The sequence below is a fragment of the Gymnogyps californianus genome, chromosome 2 (assembly GCF_018139145.2).
Source record: "Gymnogyps californianus isolate 813 chromosome 2, ASM1813914v2, whole genome shotgun sequence".
In the NCBI taxonomy this organism is placed as follows: domain Eukaryota; kingdom Metazoa; phylum Chordata; class Aves; order Accipitriformes; family Cathartidae; genus Gymnogyps; species Gymnogyps californianus.
The window spans coordinates 9788966-9810814 of NC_059472.1; the positions used below are offsets into that span (position 1 = coordinate 9788966).

Genomic DNA, 21849 nt, shown 5'->3' on the forward strand with positions numbered 1-21849 from the left:
AGAGAGTAATGTAAATAAGCTAGACCTGCAATATTAAAAATAAAAAAAAATTAAAATAAAAAAATACCCAAACCTGTGGCTTTATCGTCTCTTCAAGTAGCACGGGAAAAGGATTAAAGCAGGAATATGATTCTCCCGTCATGATTAATGTGGGTCTTGTGGAAATTCAGAATCCAAAGGAATAGAAATTATTTTATCTCAGTTGACTTTTCATTAGCAAACTACTACCTGCAATGTCTCTCCCCTTCCTCTTTTAACTATACAGGATGCCCTTTCCTTTCTAATACAATGAAAATGCCGTAAAGGCACAGAGGAAGGTTTCTGCTAACATGGAGGTGTCATGCAAAATAAAGAATTTGTAGTTTCACATTCTATTCCAGCAAAACCCTTATTTTCAAAGAAGTGCCCTGTACCCTAAGAAGACTTAGCTGAGCACTGAAATCCAGAGCAATTTTTTTATACTTCTGATCACTTGATCATTTATGTAGATATTTATGGAGTTAATATGTGGTCACCGATCACCGAAAGTAACAGTGCTCTTTTCTGTTCAGTATTTTGTCTTCACTGGTGTGCTGGCAATGGTGACTTGTGCAGTCTTTCTTCGTCTCAACTCTGTCCTGAAGCTGGCAGTACTTCTCATCATGATTGCGATCTATTCTCTGCTGACTGAGACCATCTATGCTTCCCTTTTTCTGCAATATGACAACTTCAACCACAATGGAGAGTAAGTGTTCACAGCCCCCTTTAGGAACTGCTTTTTAACAAGGTAATGGGTCAAGCCTTGCCAGAGTATACACATATTGGATAGCACCGTAGTTAAGTATGAAGTGATGGTTGCAAGAGGCAATGACTAATCCAAAAACATTTATAATTTGATTCTTTCTCAGACCTTTTTATTAAAATGTTCATTTCATGAGGACATTTAAATATTGAGCAGGGTCTTTTATGTCTCCCATAGTCTATCCATGTTGCTAAAAATATGCATTACAGTGCATACACATTGGTTGCTTCTGTTCTTGAAAACTCCAGAGATACGGACTGAAACTCTCACCTCAATTTAAGAAAACAGGAGTGAACAATTGATTTTTTTAGGGGCACGGTTTTAACTGAATAAAACCCAAACTATAATGTGTAGTTGTGGAAGATATAAGGAATACAGGGATGATCCCGTTTTGTAGGAGTGCATTTGAAGGACAGACTCCTCCTCCCGGTCTTCCTTCCCAGCAAGAGGAGTTGAAGAGGAGGACAGAAGAGCCACAGTAATTTGCAGAGTCAGAGGTGCACTAAGTGTTGCAATAACTGAATCTAGAGCAGCAGTGATTTAGCTCATTCAGAAGAACACTTCTTCAGTCTTTGATACTTGACCAATTTAGTATTGCAGTTGCTTGTGCTTGTAGGTGCGTGCCAGATGAAGATCCACAGAATGACAGAAAAGCATGGATTTGCGGTACAATTAGTTCTCACAACAGCCACATCATTACACATAGTAAGGCTCTGCATGCATATCTTTCCTTGCTAGCTTCCTACAGTAGCAAGATACTAAAGATTTGGGATGCAATTCCTTTTTCTAATGCTGGTTATCCTCCTACAGACTAATGATATGACATATAGCATATTCACAGCAGACCCCAGCAAATATGACAAATGGCAGTAAGCAATACTTTGGCTAAGTAACTAGAAGTAGAAATCATGATCATTGTCTGTAATTTTTGTTACTAATGAAGCATGACAAAGAAAGATTCTCCCTTGTGTGAAAATCTTAGAGAATTCAGAGTAGTTTCTATTCCCTGTGTCAATGAAACTCTCTAGTGACTTTTATCACAGAAGAGTAAGAAAAAGCCAGGAATATCCTCTAGAGCAGCCAACAGCCCAGGACATAGGGAACTCAGCTGAGATGCTCCACACTCAGGACAAGGGTCCAAACTTCAGCTCTAACATTAGGGAGCATGAGGTTCAAGGCTGTGTGTCCAGAAACTTACCTGCTTTCTTAGCTATACCAAGCAGTTGAATAAAAGGTTTTGCAACTCCCTATGAAACTCATCTAGCTCATATAGTTGTGGCTATAGCTACATTACCACAATATGCAATAACAGATGAGTTCATAACTAAGAACTTTGAAGTTGTTGCCTTTAGCTAGTGTACAAGGGGACCTTCTGGAATGAAATCTTTGGGATGTTGTATTTCAGATGACTTCAAAATGGGAAACATTTCAATTCCAAAATATTTGCAGATGACAAGATGTTTCCTGCTTGTCTTTTGCTCTATACTGATGACAACTCATCCCATAGTGGCACATTTCCTCACAGTAAATTCTTCATGAGGCCCACAAAGTCAGTTCAGTTAGCTCTCTCACAAGAAAGTTTCCTTTTGGTTTAGTCTCCATCAAGCTCTGCTCTTTCTCTCTCTAATTTCTCTGTCATAGGAGTCCTCCTCTGACAAATATCTCCTGATCTTTTTGTCAGAATTACTATGGAAAATGGATTCAGGGTCTGGACTTTGCTTTATTCTTAGATCTCAAGGTAGACAGAAGAGTGTCCCAAAGTCTCTTCCAACTTCTGCACCTTGTTTACTCCTTTATTAACTTTTTTCACAACTTCAAGCTTTAAGCACCTCTTAATCATTTCCTCATCTTTCCTCATCTCCCTTCAACACAATAATTGCCAACTATCCATGTTTGATTCACCTCCAAATTTAATTCTTTCTCCCTTTTGTTTTACTATAAGATTGGCCCTACCATTCCCCAGCCTCTTCATTTATGTGTTTTCCCCTGGGAAACATGCCTTTTTAAAACCCCTGATATTACAGAGATACTAATTTTCTTCAGTTTTGTCATCTTTCCACATAACTGTAATTTCTCCTCATATCTGAAACCCCTTTTAACTGCTCTGGACCCCTTTCACCTTATTTTGTCACACTTACTTCATGCTCCACACACAGCATCTCAGTGATTTCATACAGTAGATTTCATACAGCCAGTACCTTCTTGGCTCATCTTCTTGGCTTCCTTACTGTCTGCAAGAGTTTCCTTTACTTCCCCTGTCATAGACAGACATTTCTTCTCTGTGCTCCTCTTTGTGGCTCAGTAAAACCAGTCCTAATTACTGTTTGCCATTTTTTTGATTCCCCTTTGATCCACACCTCCCTCCTTAACTCACCTGTCATCTTCTCCGAACCTTTCTCACAATATGGGGATGTTTAACTTTCAGCACCTGCCTTGGGGTTCATCTTTTATCTCTAGGCCCATTCACTGGGCTTTTACTTTCACAATCTGGAAGTTTCCCTTTCCCAGCTCCAGCCTCAACCTTTCCCCATCCAGTACAGGAGGACCTCCTATACTGCACAGGGGCTGTCGTGTTCATGGTTGTTTACCGAGCTACCAGGAAAAGAGACTGACTGACACACAGCTTGCATATCACATTTGAAAGAGAAAGATCATCACCTTCTGTGTACTTACTATAGGCTACAATTTAGTTATTTAATACATTTGTCTCCAAACAGTGAGCACTCCAATAACACTCCTGTTCTCTTGAACTAATTATTGATAAGTTTTCAAATATAGGGGATTTTTTAAAGAACAACAAAAAGTACCAGGGTGCAGTATGAAATTAAACTTCTGAACAGTTACAACACTGAGAAATCAATAACTATATTTTACTTTGGACTTTTTTTCCAGCACAGACTTCCTGGGTACAAAGGAGGCATCTTTACTACTGATGGCAATGTTCCTTTTAGCTGTATTTTATCATGGTCAACAGGTAATGCAAACATTTACTTTAACCATTCCCTACATCACTTGCAATTACAGGATGTGACAATAATTTCTTTCAAAATACCAACTGCCTTTTTATCCACTTGAGCATACGACCTTTAACAATTTAATAAACCATATGCAGAATCTGATTAAAGAAAGCCCACATCTGACACTGCCTAGCATTCTTAAAGAACATGTGCAATATTATATTCAGCAATATGTAATTATATTGCATTTTCTAATAGAATTTGAAAAAACAAATGGGACTTCATTTATCTTAGGTACATGTACAATTCCAGTGGCATCTGACTGCTTCGGTGCACTTGAGTAGGCATAAAATCAAAATGAAGAAAGGGAATAACAAACAGTAAATAATAAAACTCCCATGAAATAGCTTAGTATGTTCATAGAGAAAAAACAACAGATTTGAGGAAATGAGGAAAGTTTGTGGTTAAGCACCAACACTAACTGCTTTGGGTCATGCACCACTTACAAGAATTCTTTCACTTAGACCTAGATCATAACCAGGATTTGGCGGCCTCAGAGCTTTAGGACTGATATCCTCGAGGAGGAACTGAGAAAGTGCTTATTTCAAGAATCCATATACAGTGCACAGGGAGAGTGAAGTATGACAAATTAAGATTTAAAACAACAAATGCATTGAGTAAAAGCCACCTAAAGCAGGGTGTTTTCTCCACAGCACTCCTGGTTGGCAACCTCTATGCTGATTTCAGGCAGTTTCTGTTTACATAAAGGCAAACAGGACCACTGCATTAAAGGAAGCAGCAACCACAATTGCCTTTAGACATTGTCCTGCATGTTCAACTTGCTTAAAGATCTTCCCTTAAAGAGCATTAGGCTGATTAATACCAGCATTTCTCAATCCTAATTTGAGTGAGACGGTAAGAGAGGAATGTTGCTGTGACAAATAACACAATATTACACACTTTATTACAATATTACAATAAGTTTATAAGTTGTGCAGGTACCTACAGGCTCCATTCCTTCCATAGGAGAGCAAAAAGAAGGCAACACCTAAATATTCTAGTTTTCTTCCTTTGTATCTTCTTTTTGAGGAAATGAGGAATGAGTGACTAGGGGAAGCAAGGGATGAAATGCACTTTGTGCCCAGATTTAAGTTTGATGGAAAACAATGTACTTCAACATATCTTTATCAAGACATAAAGCCCGTTTAGGAAAAATATGCAACAAATAAGAACTGAACATCCAAAATTCGTGATAAGCCTTATAATATTCCCAATGATTCTTAACATATGCAAAGATACAAATCTAAGGGTTGGTAATCATCTAAAGTGAGAGTAAGTACTAAGAAAGAAAACACTAAAGGAGTTTAGGTAGAGCAAGGATTAGGCAGAATCCAGGCAATGGTCTTCAAGATCACAATTCTGAGTGTAAAAATATGGCTTCTACAAAAGCCTGATCTGGGGTGTTTAAGAGTATTTTCCAGACCAGAAGCCTGTTAGCACAGCACAGTCTTTTTCCACCCTATTAATATTCCTTGTTCCATAAAACAGGGTGGCTGCACTCAAACTACCCTTGGAAATGGTCCCTGAGATGTGCTGACTCCTGCATGTTCTCCCAAACAATTCATAGGCCCAGTCTGTCAATTTAACAATATCCAACGGCAGTGCTCAGGAACATCTCCTTGTATTCTTTAATTTCTTATTATACAGTTAACCTAAAGGTCTCTGTATAAATGCCAACTAAAAAATATGTAAAAATTTCCTCCAGAACACAATAAAAAAAATTTCTTCAATAATCTGGATTGATGGGGAGCACAGTAAGTCCAATAAAGCTGTCCTCCAGCACAGTAGAATAGCTTAAAACTTGCCTCATTCTAGGTGGATTTCCAAAAAAGATTACTTTTGTAAGATTAAATTTATGGGCCTTTAATTTCTGAACAGCAAACTACTGTTCTTTATCCATTGTGATTTAAAGTTAATCCCCACTTTTGCACCAGAATTTTAAGTTAGAGTCAAGAAAAATTGTGTAAGACTGTAATTTGACTCCGAGCTTTCTTAAAATCTTACCAGTACTTCAGCCAATAAATCTCAAGGGTCTCTTGTGCTAAACCCATAATTAAAAGTAGTTGTGTTACTGTTACATGACATCAGGCTAAATAGACTAATTACCTATTAGAAATTCAATTTCACTAGAAGCACATCTTTTTAACACAAGTAATACATATTTTACAGCAGTGTTTCTGCAAACTAAACTTGAGAAAAAGCACATGAAAGAACTGTTACGGATAATTTCGAGGCTAGACTTATTCTGTTGTAAAATGTGTTCATTTACTGCTTTATCTTTTTAACGAGTTAAGTAGAACATTTTGTATGAACATAAACTATCCCTTGAAATCTTATCAAAATACAATACCATATACAGTCTTCCTTACTAGAAATACATCTCTAGTGAAAATGGACAATATAAATAGCTTATTAACCCTGAGTGAAACCTTATGCCATGGCTTTAAAAGGCAAGGTCTTAACAATTGCAAAGGGGGAATAAAACTACCCACACCAGACTCAGTCCCCCCGCCTCCCTCCACTCCAACTAGACCTAAAAAGAGGCCTTATAAAACAGAGGGCAAAATCCTCTCTGGTTTCTTTCAGATTGTAGATCTGAGAGTAGATCTTGCCTACACCAGATGAGTGTTCTGGTGTAGGCAAGTATTGACTGACTGACTGGTTTGCTCCTCTGCTTCTGAGGCTCTTTGGTACAAAGGAAGACTTGAACTTTGACAGGGCAGGCACAGACAGCTGTGTACCTAATAACCTCTGGATGTCAGGGCTGTAGCTTAGCTCTACAGAGTCTTGTGGGAAGGGAGGAAGGACTGACACCCCTACACAGCAATTTATCTGCAGCAAGCATGACCCTCTGAACCCTCTTCATGCTTGGGAAAAAGGGGAGGAATGAGGAAATGCGAAGAGGAGATTGTTCCAGTTGAAAGAGAAAAAGAGAGGAAGAGACATACCTAATTCTGGTATTATGCTTCAGGTCTCTTCATTATCCTTTCCATATTCAGATTTTAGTGTAGTGAAGAACGGATCTTTGCTTGTTTTATCCGGAGTTAGACTGTTTTCGGTGGTTGAAAGTGTCCCTTTGGGATGTAAATCCTCTTTTCTCATTCTCTAAGGAAGAATATGCTGTCCCTTAAACACCGATCCGTACCTTGTGCTTTCCTTGCATGTGGCAATTGTCTGCAGAGTGGTTGGGTTGTACAGCATTTAGAGGACACAGGTAGTGTTAGGCATTCTGTGTAATACATCGTCTCTATTTTCTTCACTCACTATTGGAATTAGGGGTGTTTCGTAGAGCTACATATCAGGGCAAGAAAACCTGGACATTTCAAGATTTATGTTGCAGTCATTTTTATTGGTACCACTGTGCCCAGGAACATTTCTATACACAATCAAAAAATAAACGCAAAACTCAACCCTATAATTTTGTTAGTTTTAACAAATATCAGAACTCAGCAAAGCATCTTCTTAAAATTTTCTATTTTCAAACATCATATGTAGCACACCCTTTTATCTCTGAAATGACAGTGTCATCTCAGTTGTCCACTGATGGTGCAAGAAAAATATTTAATGTTACAATGTGTTTATAAATAACCAGAAAGACGTTATCTAAAATGTAAAGATTAGCTCCTGCTATTCTGAGCTAGGTTTAGGGATTTGAAATTTTCCTGTACAGCAGCATAAAAAAATCAGCTGTGAAAAACTGTACTACAGTTTTTTACAAAGCTCTTATTGTAGTAGCATTAAACATCTGAAGCATCAAAGAACTCAGAATCCACCAGCAGCTCCTGCTCCAAGCCAATCTGTAAAATGCCTTCAGAACTCCCTGCAAAATTATAGTCAATGTTGCCTTCTCAGTCAGCTAGTAGAGTCAGTTATGATCTGGTATGGGCTCTGTCTTCTAGCACAAAAGGAACGGGGAAGGAAACTGAAAAATGTTGGAAAAAATGATTTAAAAATGCTTTTTCCTGACAGTTTTTTTGGTGCAGTTAATTTAGGGAATTAATAGTCACAAGATGGAAGATCAAAATATTAGAACCAGGAAAGAGATTAATTGTTTATAAAGGTGGCAATAGCATCCAGAGGGCAAGTAAATCACTGCCAAATTGCATACAAGGTTTGGAAGTTTATATGAAGACAGGCTCGCTTTTAGCTTTTAGGAAGGAAAGCTCCCTGGAATACAGTCAACCTATAAGCCCTCTTGCAAGGTGCTTTGCATTTTCTTCTGAACAGTTTGCCATTGGTCACTGCTGGTGACGAAAAATGTGAACAAGATGAGTCACTAAACAATGCCTGAACCCGCTCTTATTCACTCCCACCCACTGCAGGCTTGCTCTTTATTTCAGCTTGGTACATGAATTATATCCCAATCACCTCCCTAATCCCAGCACCTTTTGGCAAATCATTTAATGTCTCTCCCAATTGTAAAATACATCTTTTTGCTGGTATAATAAGCTTCTCTGCTGGGCGTTTGATTATTATCTCTGGTTAGAGCATCTCAAGCCTCACAAATATATTTTCTTTTTCAGTTTACTGCACACAGATATATTTCCATCATTTTCAATAAGGCTGTACCTTAATAAGTCACCCGTTGTGCAAGCTACAGTATCATCTGCCTTAAAATCTGCTTAAAACTCTCCTTCAGTGTAATGCACCCAAAAGTTCTGGCAGTGTTGGTCTTGTCCATGTGCCGACACACATGTGCCTCTCAGGCAAGCAACATCATATTTCGACATGTTCCCCACTTCAACTAGCAGACAGTTGTCATTTATGTATATATGAATATGAACTTTTATATATATATAAAATTACACAATACGTATATATAGCATATATAAGCTGCACTGTGCAAGAATCTTCCTTTTGTTCTGTACACATACAGCACTGAAAAACATTTAACTTTGGTTTGTGGCTGATGGTATCAGGCACTGCCACTGTGCACGTACTAAACTGTGATTGCAGTCTCTGGATCCACAATATATCAGGGACAGAGTATTCAAGGTGGTATCAAATAGCATGTCTTTCATTGTCTTTTAGAAGACTTAAATTGCAAATAACTGCATATCCCAACAGTAGAAATACCTCCTTTTGGTGCCACAGATTTGAAAGTCCTCTTTGGGAGTGTGTTGGGCTGTTACATACAGTTTTGCTGAAAGATGCTTATCCTTGAGAAGTAAACTACCTCTAGTAAACTAGCAAAGTGTTCAGAATGACCCTTGCGCTATTTTCTCATGAAACCCATTTCATTTGAAAATACATAGGAAAAGGGCAGTATATTTATTTCATACCAATACCAATATCTTCCAATACTTTATTTCCTGTCTGACTCCATTATCTAACTAATAAAGAGGTGTTTAAAAGGAAAATAATTTTGTGACATTTTCTAGCCACTGACCATAGCAGTAATATGACAAATATTATTTTGCCCAAGATTCCTCTGAGACACTCACCACACACAAGGCAAAGAAATAATCTCTTTTTCTGGCAATGAAATCAAATTCTTTCAGAGTCAAAGATCTTCAGCAGTACTGAAGGCGGTTACATGGCAGGAGCAGCCTGCCAGGATGACAATACAATCTCTATTCTTATCTTGTCAGGTTTTATTTTTGCCTTTTTTTTCTTTCTGGAACTACAGCTTGAATACACAGCAAGGCTGGATTTTCTGTGGCGTGTTCAAGCAAAAGAAGAAATCAATGAAATGAAGGAGTTAAGGGAGCACAACGAAAATATGCTACGGAATATTTTACCCAGTCATGTTGCCCGTCACTTCCTGGAGAAGGATCGGGACAATGAAGTATGTATCAGTTTTATTTCTGATACTTTTGTCTAATTAGCAAAAGAAAAGCAGATCTGTTAGCAAATTGTTAGAACTTAGATCTCAACAGGATTCATTACACAAATACTGCCAATATTTGGTATCTGATCCACATTAAAAAAACATTCATATTTTAAAGTAAAGGGTTCTGCACTTCTAGGACCACATCTGGAGTGGTGTTTCCAGGTTCAGGCTCACCAACAGGAGACACATGGACCTACTAGAGCAAGTCTAGCAGAGGGCCACCAAGATGATTAGGGGATTGGGGCACACGACATATGAGGAGAGGCTGAGAGCACCGGGTTCATTCCAACTTAAGAGGAAAATGCTGAAAGAGGATCTTATTGTTGTCTTCATTTAATGGGTGTTTATAGAGAAGACAGAGCCAAACTCTTCTCCAGTGTGCAAGTGGAAGGACAAGAGGCAATGACACAAGTTGCAGGAAGAAAAATCTTAGTTAGATACAAAGGAAAAAAAAATCCCCGGGAAAGTGCTCATTGCTCAGAGAGCTTGTGAAATTGCCAGTCTTGAAGATATTCAACCCTCAACTGAACAAAGCCATGAGAGGCTTGACCTAATTGGCCCTGCTTTGAGTGGGACCTGTATTAGATGACCTTCAGAGGTCCCTTCCAACCTATGAGTCTATGAAAAATCTGTATTCCTAAAAAAGATATGTGAATTTGACAGAATGCTTGTGCAACCTTAAGATAGCCCAATATTGCAGAAGTATTATTACAGCCCTGCCAGTTATTATGGAAAGAATCTGTGCAACAGGCTGCAACAGACCTGAGCCTCTCCCATCTTCAGACCCAAGAGAACATTTTTCCCGTTTCATATTGCCCCTGAATTGCCTCTTTGGGGCAGTTAACAAAACACCCATTTCAGAAACTTAGTTTGTGGCTATGTTCCTAAAGAGTGTTTGTAGTACACAAAGAAAAGCTTGATAATGGAGTCTCTGGCTATTCCTACGACAGAGTTTGAAGAAAAGTTGCTGAAGGGATAAAGGAAAGTCCAGAATTTGTTTCTGAAAGCAGCAGTAAGTCACTTACTCCTTATCTGAAATAAGGCAAATGCATATTATAATATTATCTGTGAATAAAGGATATTGTATGACAAAACTGGAATTTTTTCATGTAATATTGGAATTATCTTTCAAAATGAAGAGGTTACAAATGTTGCAAGATTCAGGTTGTCAGCACCGACCTATCTATTCATTGTGCAGCAAAAGGAATCAAGGCTATCCTTTTCTGGTTGTACTTTTTGGAAATAGATGTAGCCAGATGAATTAGACTGCACATGAGGAATCGTTGTGTTCTGAAGATGTGATTTCAAATATCACCTAGGGAAGGACGACATAGTGAGAAGCTACAAGAAAAGGCACTTTAGAAATTAGCCTCTTGAGGAATTTTACACTCTGTGGGTATTAACCTGCCATGAAAACACTGCTCTGCAGATGAGAAAAAGTGTGTGTGAAAGCAACCAAGTTAAAATGCTTCATTGCAAATGGAGCAGACCCCAATACCAACCATGAGTGTGTGCTGGCGTATCTGCACTGTGGATTTTCAGGGAATACTTGTCCTCTCTTACACATTCATTCACATACACTCACATGCATAATAATCTTCAGAAGCAAACAGATGCCCCATGGATCACTGCTGATGCTTCAATAATTTGCCACTGAATTCAATTCCACCACCTCTGCTTTTTGTAAGGCAATTTCCAGAGTGACTATACTTGGGGATGATTTATGCACGAGCCGGCTGGCTGTAACATCTACCAGATTTCGGTACAATCAATCCTGCAGTTCTTGTCTGGTCATTAAGTTAATTTCTCTGCTCTCAAAAAATGAATTCCCAAATGTGTACTGTAAGCATTTTCTCATGGATGTATTATTTCTGTCTTGATGCTTCTTACCAAAAATAGAAAAACAGAGCAGCTGAAGGCTCAGCCAGTTGTCTTCTGTCTTCATGATCTGAGGACAGAGTATGCCTGAGTGTGTACATGCTTCTCCTGTCCCATATTGTCTAGTCTTCCATAAGCATCCACGAAGTAACATGTATATTACTTTCTACTATACCTATGAAAGGAAATGAGTGTCCTTAGAGTATGGCTTCCGTGACCTTGCAGATGTTCTTCAGTGAAAGAAAGTATAAGGGCAGGAAGGGAATTAATCATGTTTTTTCTCAATCAAAGCCTTGTAGTGTCTTTGGAAACTAGCAGAATCTTCCCCCTTTTACTGTAGGACATGTTGTTAAAGAGTCTAGATAAATAGCAGCATTAGCAGCATAGCAAAGTGCAGGGCAGGGATTCAGGATGCTTTTCTAGGGAGAAGCAGGATGAAAGAAGAAGAGGAGCCTGAGGTGTTCACATCAGGTGTATGGCATCCAGCAGTAAGTCCTTTTATCATAAGACAAAGCACTAAAATTTCCTAAAGTACACTAACAAGAACATTGAGAAGCAATTACTCCAGGTCAGAATGTCATAAGAGAAGTCCTAGAACAGAAATGAAAGTATCTGCCATTGGGTAAAACTACAGAATTTGAAGCTAGATAAAAATTAAACAAAAGAGAATGCATATGGTTGTGGTATATTAGCCACTAGAAAAGCATGCCAGGAGTTGGCGGGGGGTGGGGGGGGCTCTGTCCTTGGCATTTTTAAAGTTGAAATTAATTTTGTTCCTAAAAATTTGTTTGGGTTCAGAGAAGAACTGACTGCATTTTCACATATATAATGACAAGAACCCATCCATAAATAAATCTGTCATTCAGTACCAGAGTGAATTACGTGAATAATGTAAGTGGAAGCTTATCCCAGGGCATACTTTATCCTAATAGCTTCCTGTGTCCGATCCCTTATAAGCTGCTTTCTGTCCCCAGTAACTCCACTATCACCCTCACTTCTGTTTCTCCCTCCCTTCAAACCCTAATAACAGGAACCTCTCCCAGAGCCAGGCAACCAAATAGCTCCATAGTCACCTCAGGAGAACCACAGTTTACCACAGAGTAAGGGCTTTCTGAAAAGCTGTGAATAAATAAACTTGTAAAGAGCTGCAGTAGTGTGAAGTATAAATTATCCACCAGAAAATGTGGTAACTGAGAGGACTCTTTACAAAGAGGTCATATTAGATATTTTAAATGGTCCCATCTGATCCTTGTTAATCAACAAATTTAGAAATATATTGTCAGCTGCAAACATTCATAAGACAGACTTAGACAATAATAAATAATAAACATCAGGTTCCTTTTACTTGCCTAACAGTGTTTGATTCTCTGGTATTCATACTTGCAAATGAATCGTTCATTTCTTCAAGTGGTTCCCCATATAAATCAAAATGAAAAAAACTATTTCTTTTTTGCTGGTGTAGCCCCCTGACCTCAGAAGCAGAAAGAGCAGGCTTTCAAAGAAAGGGCAAACCCTGCATATAATCCGTGATAAAGATGTGAGAGCTGTCAGCCTCCTCCTGTTGAACTTGGCTAACACTTAATATACTAATGCTAACCTCAGATATTAAGGTATTATGCATGGAAAAAATAAGAAACCTATTTTAATTGTAGCCAGTTATGTTCTCTTCCTATATGACCACTTCAACTCATTTTTCTTCATTGTTCTTTTAGGAATTATACTCTCAGTCCTATGATGCTGTTGGTGTGATGTTTGCTTCTATTCCTGGATTTGCTGACTTCTATTCCCAGACTGAGATGAATAACCAAGGAGTAGAATGTCTGCGCTTGCTGAATGAAATCATTGCAGACTTTGATGAGGTAATACCAGCTACTAGAGAAAATCTGAGAGTGCTTAAACAATGAGTTCCCAAATAGCAAATGTCATCCTAAATTATCAAATTTAATAACTATTCTGCTTCCCATAATTGTCTGATTTATTACTCCAATTACAATTGTCTATTTTGCTTTTTTGCACTTAGTCTTGCCAAACTTTTGTCTGAATGACCTAATGAGATAAAGACTGAAATAAATAGTTACTTGAGTATTAACATGCATAAATAAAAGCACAATCTACTCCAGTGTATCTAGAAGTAGAACATGCCTCAGTTCTGTAGAAGAAAGAAGGATGAAGGTATTTGCAACAGTTCTGGAAAGCAGTGGTCTTAAATCCAAACAGATAAAAATGTTGTTTTGAAGACATTGGTTGAATGGACTCAACGAATGTTAAAGGTAAAGCGGTGTCAAGTTAAATGTGAAGCGCACAGCTCAGAAGCAAATATTGGGTAGAGAATGAAAGGTAGCGACATATTAACTGAGGAGACTTGTCTGCTCAGGTATGTTATACAGAGGTAAATGAGGTAAAGCTGCTTGCTTTACTGAGGAATTCAGAGCTGAAGGGAAATTTAAAAAAAAATAAATGGAAAGGACATGGAAAGGAAAAATAATTTATTTAGGTATCCTGTCCAGTTAATTTCAGAAAGGGAGCTGAGGAGGGGATAAGATAAAAGTCAGATCCCCAATGTAGCTATTGCCAGGTGGAAGCAAGGAAAACCTGGAAAGTGAAGAAGAAGTCAGGAGCAAGTTGCATACTTGGTATTGTATGCTCTGCCAACTAGTTAGTAAGGAAGCTTAGACAGGTGCTGTCATGTCCTGCAATGAGCCCAAGAGGAATTAAGAAAGGGGACAAAGCATAGACCAACGAAGAGCTTCGAAAAAACTTTAAAACTAGGAAAGGTGCAAAAGTAAGGCCAAAATTACCTAGCATGGGGAATTTTAACCTATACGCTGCAAGCAGTTTTCAGGAGTGTGGAATAGAAGAGTTGGGAAATAGAATTCACAGGGGATGCATCCCTGTGCATTTTAGTAGAAAACAAAACTGCTCTCCTATGAGAAGAGCTCTGTAACATGCTAAGCTCCTGCACTGCTTTCCCTGTACGTATAGATACCTGCTTCTTATCTCTGAGATCTTGCATAGCTGTCAGCACGCTTCTTGATTAAGAGTTTTGTTTTTCTTTCCAGATCCGATTAAAATTATTATGGCCAAACTTAATGCAAAGCCTATTGCTATGAATTAATTTAAGATATTTTGTCATGCACGTTCATATAATCTTCACAACAAAATTCCATTGCTGCTGTGGTGATTACTGAAGACAAGGTTTTCATCAAAAGCCCTAACACAGTACTACATTGAGGCCCCTAACACCTGCTCTGTAATTAATAAAGGACCTAATTAGGGACTGTATTATGTCCCAGACATGTTTAGCTGAATAATAGACATGTTCTTGGTACGGGTAGTAAATGAAATTATGTGATCCCCTGCTGACTGCTAACCTACTTCCAGCATGGTCATGCCATTAGTTTATTCTGTCTAAGCAATCTGAAAGGTGATATGCCAGACAGAACAACTGAAGTGAGTAATCCCACCCATGGAAAAGGAACCAGAAGTCATTTCAGATATGATGTTTCAGGGCCAGTAATGTTTCCATGTAACTATTGACTGACAGTACATGATGTCACTATTCCTCGTTTTTCGTGATGTTTCTTGCCAAGATTGCCTGCTGTCTCAATACAGCCCTGGAAGCAAAATGCAGACATGCAGTTTGAGAGCAGAGCAGATCTGTTAGCCATCGGAAAACTGCTCCTCAGCATCATGTGAACACCTCTGCAGAGATACCCAAATGTAGAAATCTTAGCACAGGAGTGTAAGACATTGGTACCTGGTGCCATTTGAGATATCCTAGGTGATTTGAGACACCCACATGGGATCTTCAGGTCCCATACTGCACTGTCAGAAAACTCATGCTGTTCTGGAGAAAGCCACTGGAGGTTTTTCAGGGAAGCATGCTCTAGATCACACTAGACATCTATGTTTAGACAACTGAATTGAGTTCCTAATCTCAAATCAGATTCTACACTGTGAGTCCCCTCCTTTCCTTACATAGACAATAGTGGTAGGGATGCTCTGTCCATAGGGCCAGGAAGATGTTTCTGAATGAAAGCAAAGGTAAAAATACAAATTGACCTGGTCTGGAAAATGCGATATGTGCACGAGAAGGAGATCTGGGTTATTTCTTTCTTCTTTTTAGAGGAGTTTCCTTGTTACTACAAAACAGAAGACTTACAATCCAGATCTGTTATTTTGTTTTCCAGGTAATGGATCTATGTTAGAGAGACAAAGCCAGTCAAACAAAAAATGGTGAATGGTGGAACAGAACCTGCCACCAACAACTGCACGGGGTAGGAGCCCACAGAGGAGTCAGGTTGTGACTGGGTCTGTCTTAGGGAGCTGGGGGAACCTGGTCCAAAAGTCAGTCTTAGGGAGTAGGTGATTGACTCTTCTCAAAGCACAGCCTTTACTCAGTTTTTTTTTTCCCTGATGACTCACAAATCTGTTGATTTCCAAATTATCCAGGCTTCCTGTTGCCCGAGGCAGAATGAGAGGTGTTGGTTTCTGGACAGGCAAAAGGAGATTTTTTTTTTAATTTGACATATAGCATCATTATAGAATATAGCTATATATAATTTCCTATTTTGTACCCAAGCACAGAGGTGCTGACAGGAACAGTTCATACATCAAAAAACAAACATGAACATTGCAAATCTACTTTTATAATTACCCATTTTTTTATGACTGTAGTCTTAAGACACATACAGGGCTAAACTCCCATTCTTAGAGATGATGCACCAAAAAAATAATATTGGAACATTTCTCCTGAAGATTATGAGTCTTGAAGGATTTTTTTTTTTTTGTATGTAATATACTTTCTAGCCTTTTTAATCTATCATTTATGTATCTTAGAGATGTTACAGTTGGGATTTGTGCTTTAATAAGAGCTTTCTAGTTCATGGGCTCTTTTTTCCCCCCATTTTCTTTATCCTGCAGTGATTTACACGGTGTTTATGACAACAGATTTTAATATATTATGTTGCCACAAATAGAGGTTTCAGCAGAACGCAGGATCCTGCTTTCAGACTTCGCTGATTATTTTGCAACTGTGTACCATGTCCTGGAACATTCTCTTTTGTACTACTTTGTACATGTTTCATTGCATGTGTATATCCCAGGGCCTGACCTCCCTATAACCTTGGCTGTACATGAATTGCGGCATCGAGCCATTAGTTGCTTTTCAGATACCAATCACATTCTAGTGTTTGAAAATGGTATTACCTGGACTACCTTGGTAAATTAGCAAGCCTATTCAAAATGTCGTAACAAATAGCAGCTGATTCAGGACTGAGTTGGAATATCTTTCCCCAATATAAAAATCCATCATTCTGTCATACTGCGAAGAAAGTAATTGGTCAATGAACCATTATCTGAAGAAGGAAAGAAGCTATCTAACAGACAAGATAAAGCAGGAAAAAAATAGAGATTTGGAAATGATAATGAATGAGAAGGAAAAAGATAACTTGAGATTATTTCTTCTAAATTGCCTCATAGCCAATAGGATCTTTCTTTCTTAAAAAGAGTCATTTTAGATATTTATCATACATTTTAAACTACTGTGCTGTTTGCTGTTGCTTCCAGCAACCATCTCAAAATTAAAATATAGGTTGTTTTTAACCAAGACCATTCTCTCCCCTTGCCCACACACCTGGTGCTCTCAGACTGTTCACAAAAGCAGAGCTACAAGAAACGATCTTTAAGAGAGCAGTTGGAAGAGCTGCCCTTGTAGGAGGGAAACGTAGATAATGGGCTTTTCTGGCACTTTGAAGAGAAATGAGAAGCAGGTCAAGTTTTTGGACTTTCCTGACTTGGAAGGGAACCATTAACCATATGGCTTTGTATTCCCTGCGCGCAATGCTGTGCAGGCTCCCATTAGAGACAGATGGTGAGATATCTGTACATGAACAGCAAAGCTTCCAAGACCCTGGCGCTCCGGCTGACGTACGCTGTGGTTAGTTCAATGGCAGGGGATATTTCATGTTATGCCTTTGGTATGTTTCTCCCTTTGAATGAAATAATCCCTTTAGTTTTTAATTGACAGGAAATTCAAACCCACAAGATGCAAAAAGAACGCATGACTGTATAAAAAAGGGGGAAATGCTTCATTAAATTTTTGCCTGACCACAGCAAGAATTTTTTTCATTTAAATCCCAACTAAGTTGAGCCTTTAGAACTGAAAGTTTGAAATTCCTTTTCTCTGTGAACTCTTTTTTTTCTTCCAGGACTGCCTAACCATATTGATACCTAAATTTATTAGATACGATAGTGCTTATCATGAAGTTTCCCAGGGTATTTTGGTATTAACATTAGCAATACACATTTTTAAAGCCTGTGATGAGGTGATACGTGCCCACATCTCACATAAAGCTCTATTGTCATTGATAGAGTTCACAACCTGAACTCTGCTTAGGTCTCTCAAGGAATATAAGGCTCTGGCTTCTATTTCATGGAAAGTCCTAAGTTAAACTGTGAATATGGACTTGGAATAGGGACCAAACTGTCACTCCCACTCCATTCAGTGCTTTAGTCACTAGACTAAATTTATTCTTCCTCTTGCAGATTCATTATGCCTACTTTGCACCTATAGCTATCCCGAACAGATACAGGTGTTTACCAATTCCCATTGGTTCCCTGTATTTTTTGTAGAAGGGGAAAATAAATAACAAAAGTGCAGACTGAATAACCCAATGGACATACCAGTGTTAGGTCTGACAGTAAGTAGAGGGAAGTATGGGATACAGGAGGACTTGATCTCTCACAAAAGTTCTTTGGAGGCATCTACCTCCATTCATTGACTGTGTAAGGTGGTTAAAATGGTTAAGTGGACTGAATTCCCTTTAACACTGGTCTCATCACTTGAATTGTTGCTGTAACAGCACTTAATTTGCAAACTGAGTTCCTCCAAAAGAGATTTAAGAACACTTTTAAGTGATCAAGTCTTCTTATATTCACACATATATACACAGAGAGTTTGCCTTCACTAATTTTCAGTGATTATACCTCAGGAAATGCAGGACTGATCTGTATTTAAGTTAGGCTGGAATATACATGTCTTTTATATTATCCATTATGCGATTTACCAAACAGCTTTACAGAGCACAGCAGAACTTAGCTTGAATGCACTTTGTGAGCACATGCTGTTGCAGAGAATCCCAGCTCAGTGTGCCCCAGAACCCAGAATGAACTGTGCACTGTGACCAACTGGAAGATACCATGAGTGTAATGATTCATTTCGACATCTTTGGAAGCATTTTGCATTAAGAATGACAGAAGTAACAGTGGTTTTTTATATATGTATTAGTTACTAGGTGAAGAGAGATTTCAAGATATTGAAAAAATTAAAACGATTGGCAGCACATACATGGCCGTGTCAGGATTATCACCTGAAAAACAGGTAAGAAAACAGTTTTCTTTAAGAAGCAAAGCTTTTGGTGTGTCTGACCATTCATATTAGAGAATATTAGTGTTATCTTTGTGATGTTCATAGAGTTGTGTTTGCTAAAAGAAAATAGACATTTGGGGCTTCTGGCAGACAACAGTTACATTTCTTGATGAATTGAAATGCCATCTTGTGCTCGGAACAAGAACCCTATGAATTCTTTCCTCAAATTTAGGTTTATAGAAGAGAAAAAAAAAAAGTCCTTTCTGTCACACTGATGTGACTCTAGAGCAGGTCTATCTAATGTTCAGACCTACTCGAAAGTTACCACTGTAACTCAGACTGGAATGTGGCTGACAGCCCCCAATAATCTATGAAGAGAGAGGATCTATTAACTGACAGCATACTTACACAAGTGGAAGGTTGCATTTATACTTTTTTGTGATGATGTAGCTGTATATCTACAGACAGCACGATGAACTATACATGAAAAAGAAAGCAGATCCATCAGTTCGACTGAAGAACGTCACAAAACCAGAAGCCTGCACGCTGCCCTCACTTGCAGAGGTGCAAACCAAGCTGAGGGAAAAATCAGCCACAGAGGACACATGCACAGTCACAGCCATTAACCTCAGATAAGTCAGATGAGAGAAATCCATTCATAATTACACCCAAGAATATGCCTGGAAATGGGGTCTCCAAAGGAGTAAGATGAGGCTCTCAAACACATCCAGCGAGAAGCCGGCTGTTGTTGAAATCTGTCTTGCTTGGCAACCAGTGCCTTTCCCCAAGGAAGAGCACCACAAAAGAGGGTGTGCTGCTCCAGATCAGTCACAGAGTGGGAATCAGATCTGCCCACGTTCATTGCAACTGCCAGAAAAGCAGAAGCCAGATTAGCATGAGCTTTATAAACTAGAAAGTTTCCATTGTTTGTTTAGAATACATTATAAAACATGTGGAGTGTAACTAGCTGCGCATCTCCCACCTACAGAGTAACAAGTGATGCTGACAGATAGAAATCCACAAAACTAGACATGCATGAGATTTTTGTTTGTTCCAACTCAAAATGCATCTGTGCAGAGATGAGTAAAGAAGGACTGAACATCAGGGAGGTAGCTGTTATAGCTACACAGCTCCTAACCACTTCTTTTGACTCTTGATGTGGGTAAAAATTCAAAAGGAGAAAATCTTTACTGCTTTTCCAAGACTAACTCATCCTTTTTCCTGAACTATAATAGCCTAATGGAATTTTTATGTATGTTTTAAATATACTTATCTTCATACGTACATGTCTGTCACCTTGTCAGCATCTAAGAGGTGAGGGCTGCTGAGGGAAGTTGGCATGCTGTGAACTGAATGAGGCTGAGGACAAGGACTGAGCATGGTGTGAACGGAACAGGGTGATGCCAGGGAGATGTTTATGTTCAGTATTAAACACCGAGGATGATGAAAATTGCAAAGGGCTGGACCGCATGACCCAGGGAGGGGCTTGCAATGCTTCTTTCCTATGAACTAGAAATTTGTTTGATGAAAGCATTACCTGGCTTCAGAACAGACGAGATGACATCATACCACTATCGGGCCAAAACCACGGCTGTTCCTTACTCCACTGCCTACTCAGAGAAACAATGAAGGAGTTCCCTGTCCTTCCTTGAGAGTCCCTGCCTCATCTCCTGCTCTGTTGGTGTTCTGGGAAGACTAAAAACCACTCCTGGTCCCTATCTGTATATTGACTGCCCTGTAGGAAAGAAACAGAGGGGAAGGAGCAGGGAGTGACTTGACTGCTCTAAGCAGAGGTGATTAATGAGCTACAGAATAGCCTTTTCCCTCCCACTTAACTGGTCCCAGGTTGCCTGGCTTGCTCTGTTGTTCCTGTCACTATTCTATCCTGAGAGCACTGGAAATGGTGCTTTTCCTGGGTGACAGTTTCGGCAAAGGAGAATTACATCTTTCACTTCTTTCGCTCTACATCTTGCTTACTTGAGTCATCCCTGGTACTCACTAGTTTTTGTCCCTTCAACCTGAGCTATCTCAATCCTCTCTATACTTTCCTTCTCAGCCTTAGACAGATTTCATATGCCTTATTAATTCCCATGATTGCCTGTCAGATTATTGACAGGAAATTACTTTCTTTGGTACTTCACGCTAAGCTTCTCTGTATCCAGGTATGCAAGCATTGTAATATAAATGGGAAGCATTACCATTAATAATACTAGATCCAAGAGAGGTAGGGTACGTTGAGACTGTTCTTACAAATTCCAAATTCAGATACTTGGCACTTGGTAGGGATGGGTGGGAGCTGGGCAAATGCAAAACTTTTCTAACATATTGGTTTATAACTTACTCCTCAGCAATGTGAAGACAAATGGGGGCATTTGTGTGCTCTTGCCGACTTCTCCATAGCTCTGAATGAAAGCATACAGGAGATCAACAAGCATTCATTTAACAACTTTGAACTCCGTATTGGTAAGCATAGTTCAAACATGAGAAATAAAATGAGGTTTTGTCTGCAAGGATCCGGCTCTGTAAGTGCACCCCAGGAGCACTGCAAGGACATATACAATTTAAGAGACTCCAAATACTGTATCCTCTGTTTTCAAATTTACTTCATCCCAGGCTAAGTTAGAAATAAGAAATACTCCATTTGCAGAATATGAACCCTGATTTGGGGACTGCAGGAGTTCTAAGTTTTAGTGAATTGTGAATGGGAAGCATAATTAAGCTACTGTCTTTAAGAAGTCTGCGCAAGAGCCCATAGATATAACACAAAAAGTGAACTGGGCAGCCCAGACCTAACCCCAACCTTGATACTGGCTTGCACAATCTCTAATTAATCTCCCTGTCTTAGATTCTTCTTCAGTAAAGGGGTAATAGTAGCTTATCCTAAACCCTGTGTGTAGTACTTTGGTTTTGCACAAAAATTGAATTCCGGTTCCGACCTGACCAGTGGCAGCAGCTCTGAATTGCTGTGCTG

The 21849-nt window shown here is 39.0% G+C and overlaps 1 protein-coding gene across 1 annotated transcript in view; it reads left to right on the top strand.

Annotated features, from left to right (window-relative positions):
- The window catches only part of ADCY8 (adenylate cyclase 8), a 132667-nt gene that overhangs the window by 109346 nt on the left and 1472 nt on the right, over positions 1–21849 (top strand). The window contains 6 exon segments of the mRNA XM_050892925.1: positions 552–730; positions 3674–3755; positions 9428–9586; positions 13222–13368; positions 18798–18890; positions 21227–21341. Of these exon segments, the coding sequence (XP_050748882.1) occupies positions 552–730; positions 3674–3755; positions 9428–9586; positions 13222–13368; positions 18798–18890; positions 21227–21341 (775 nt within the window).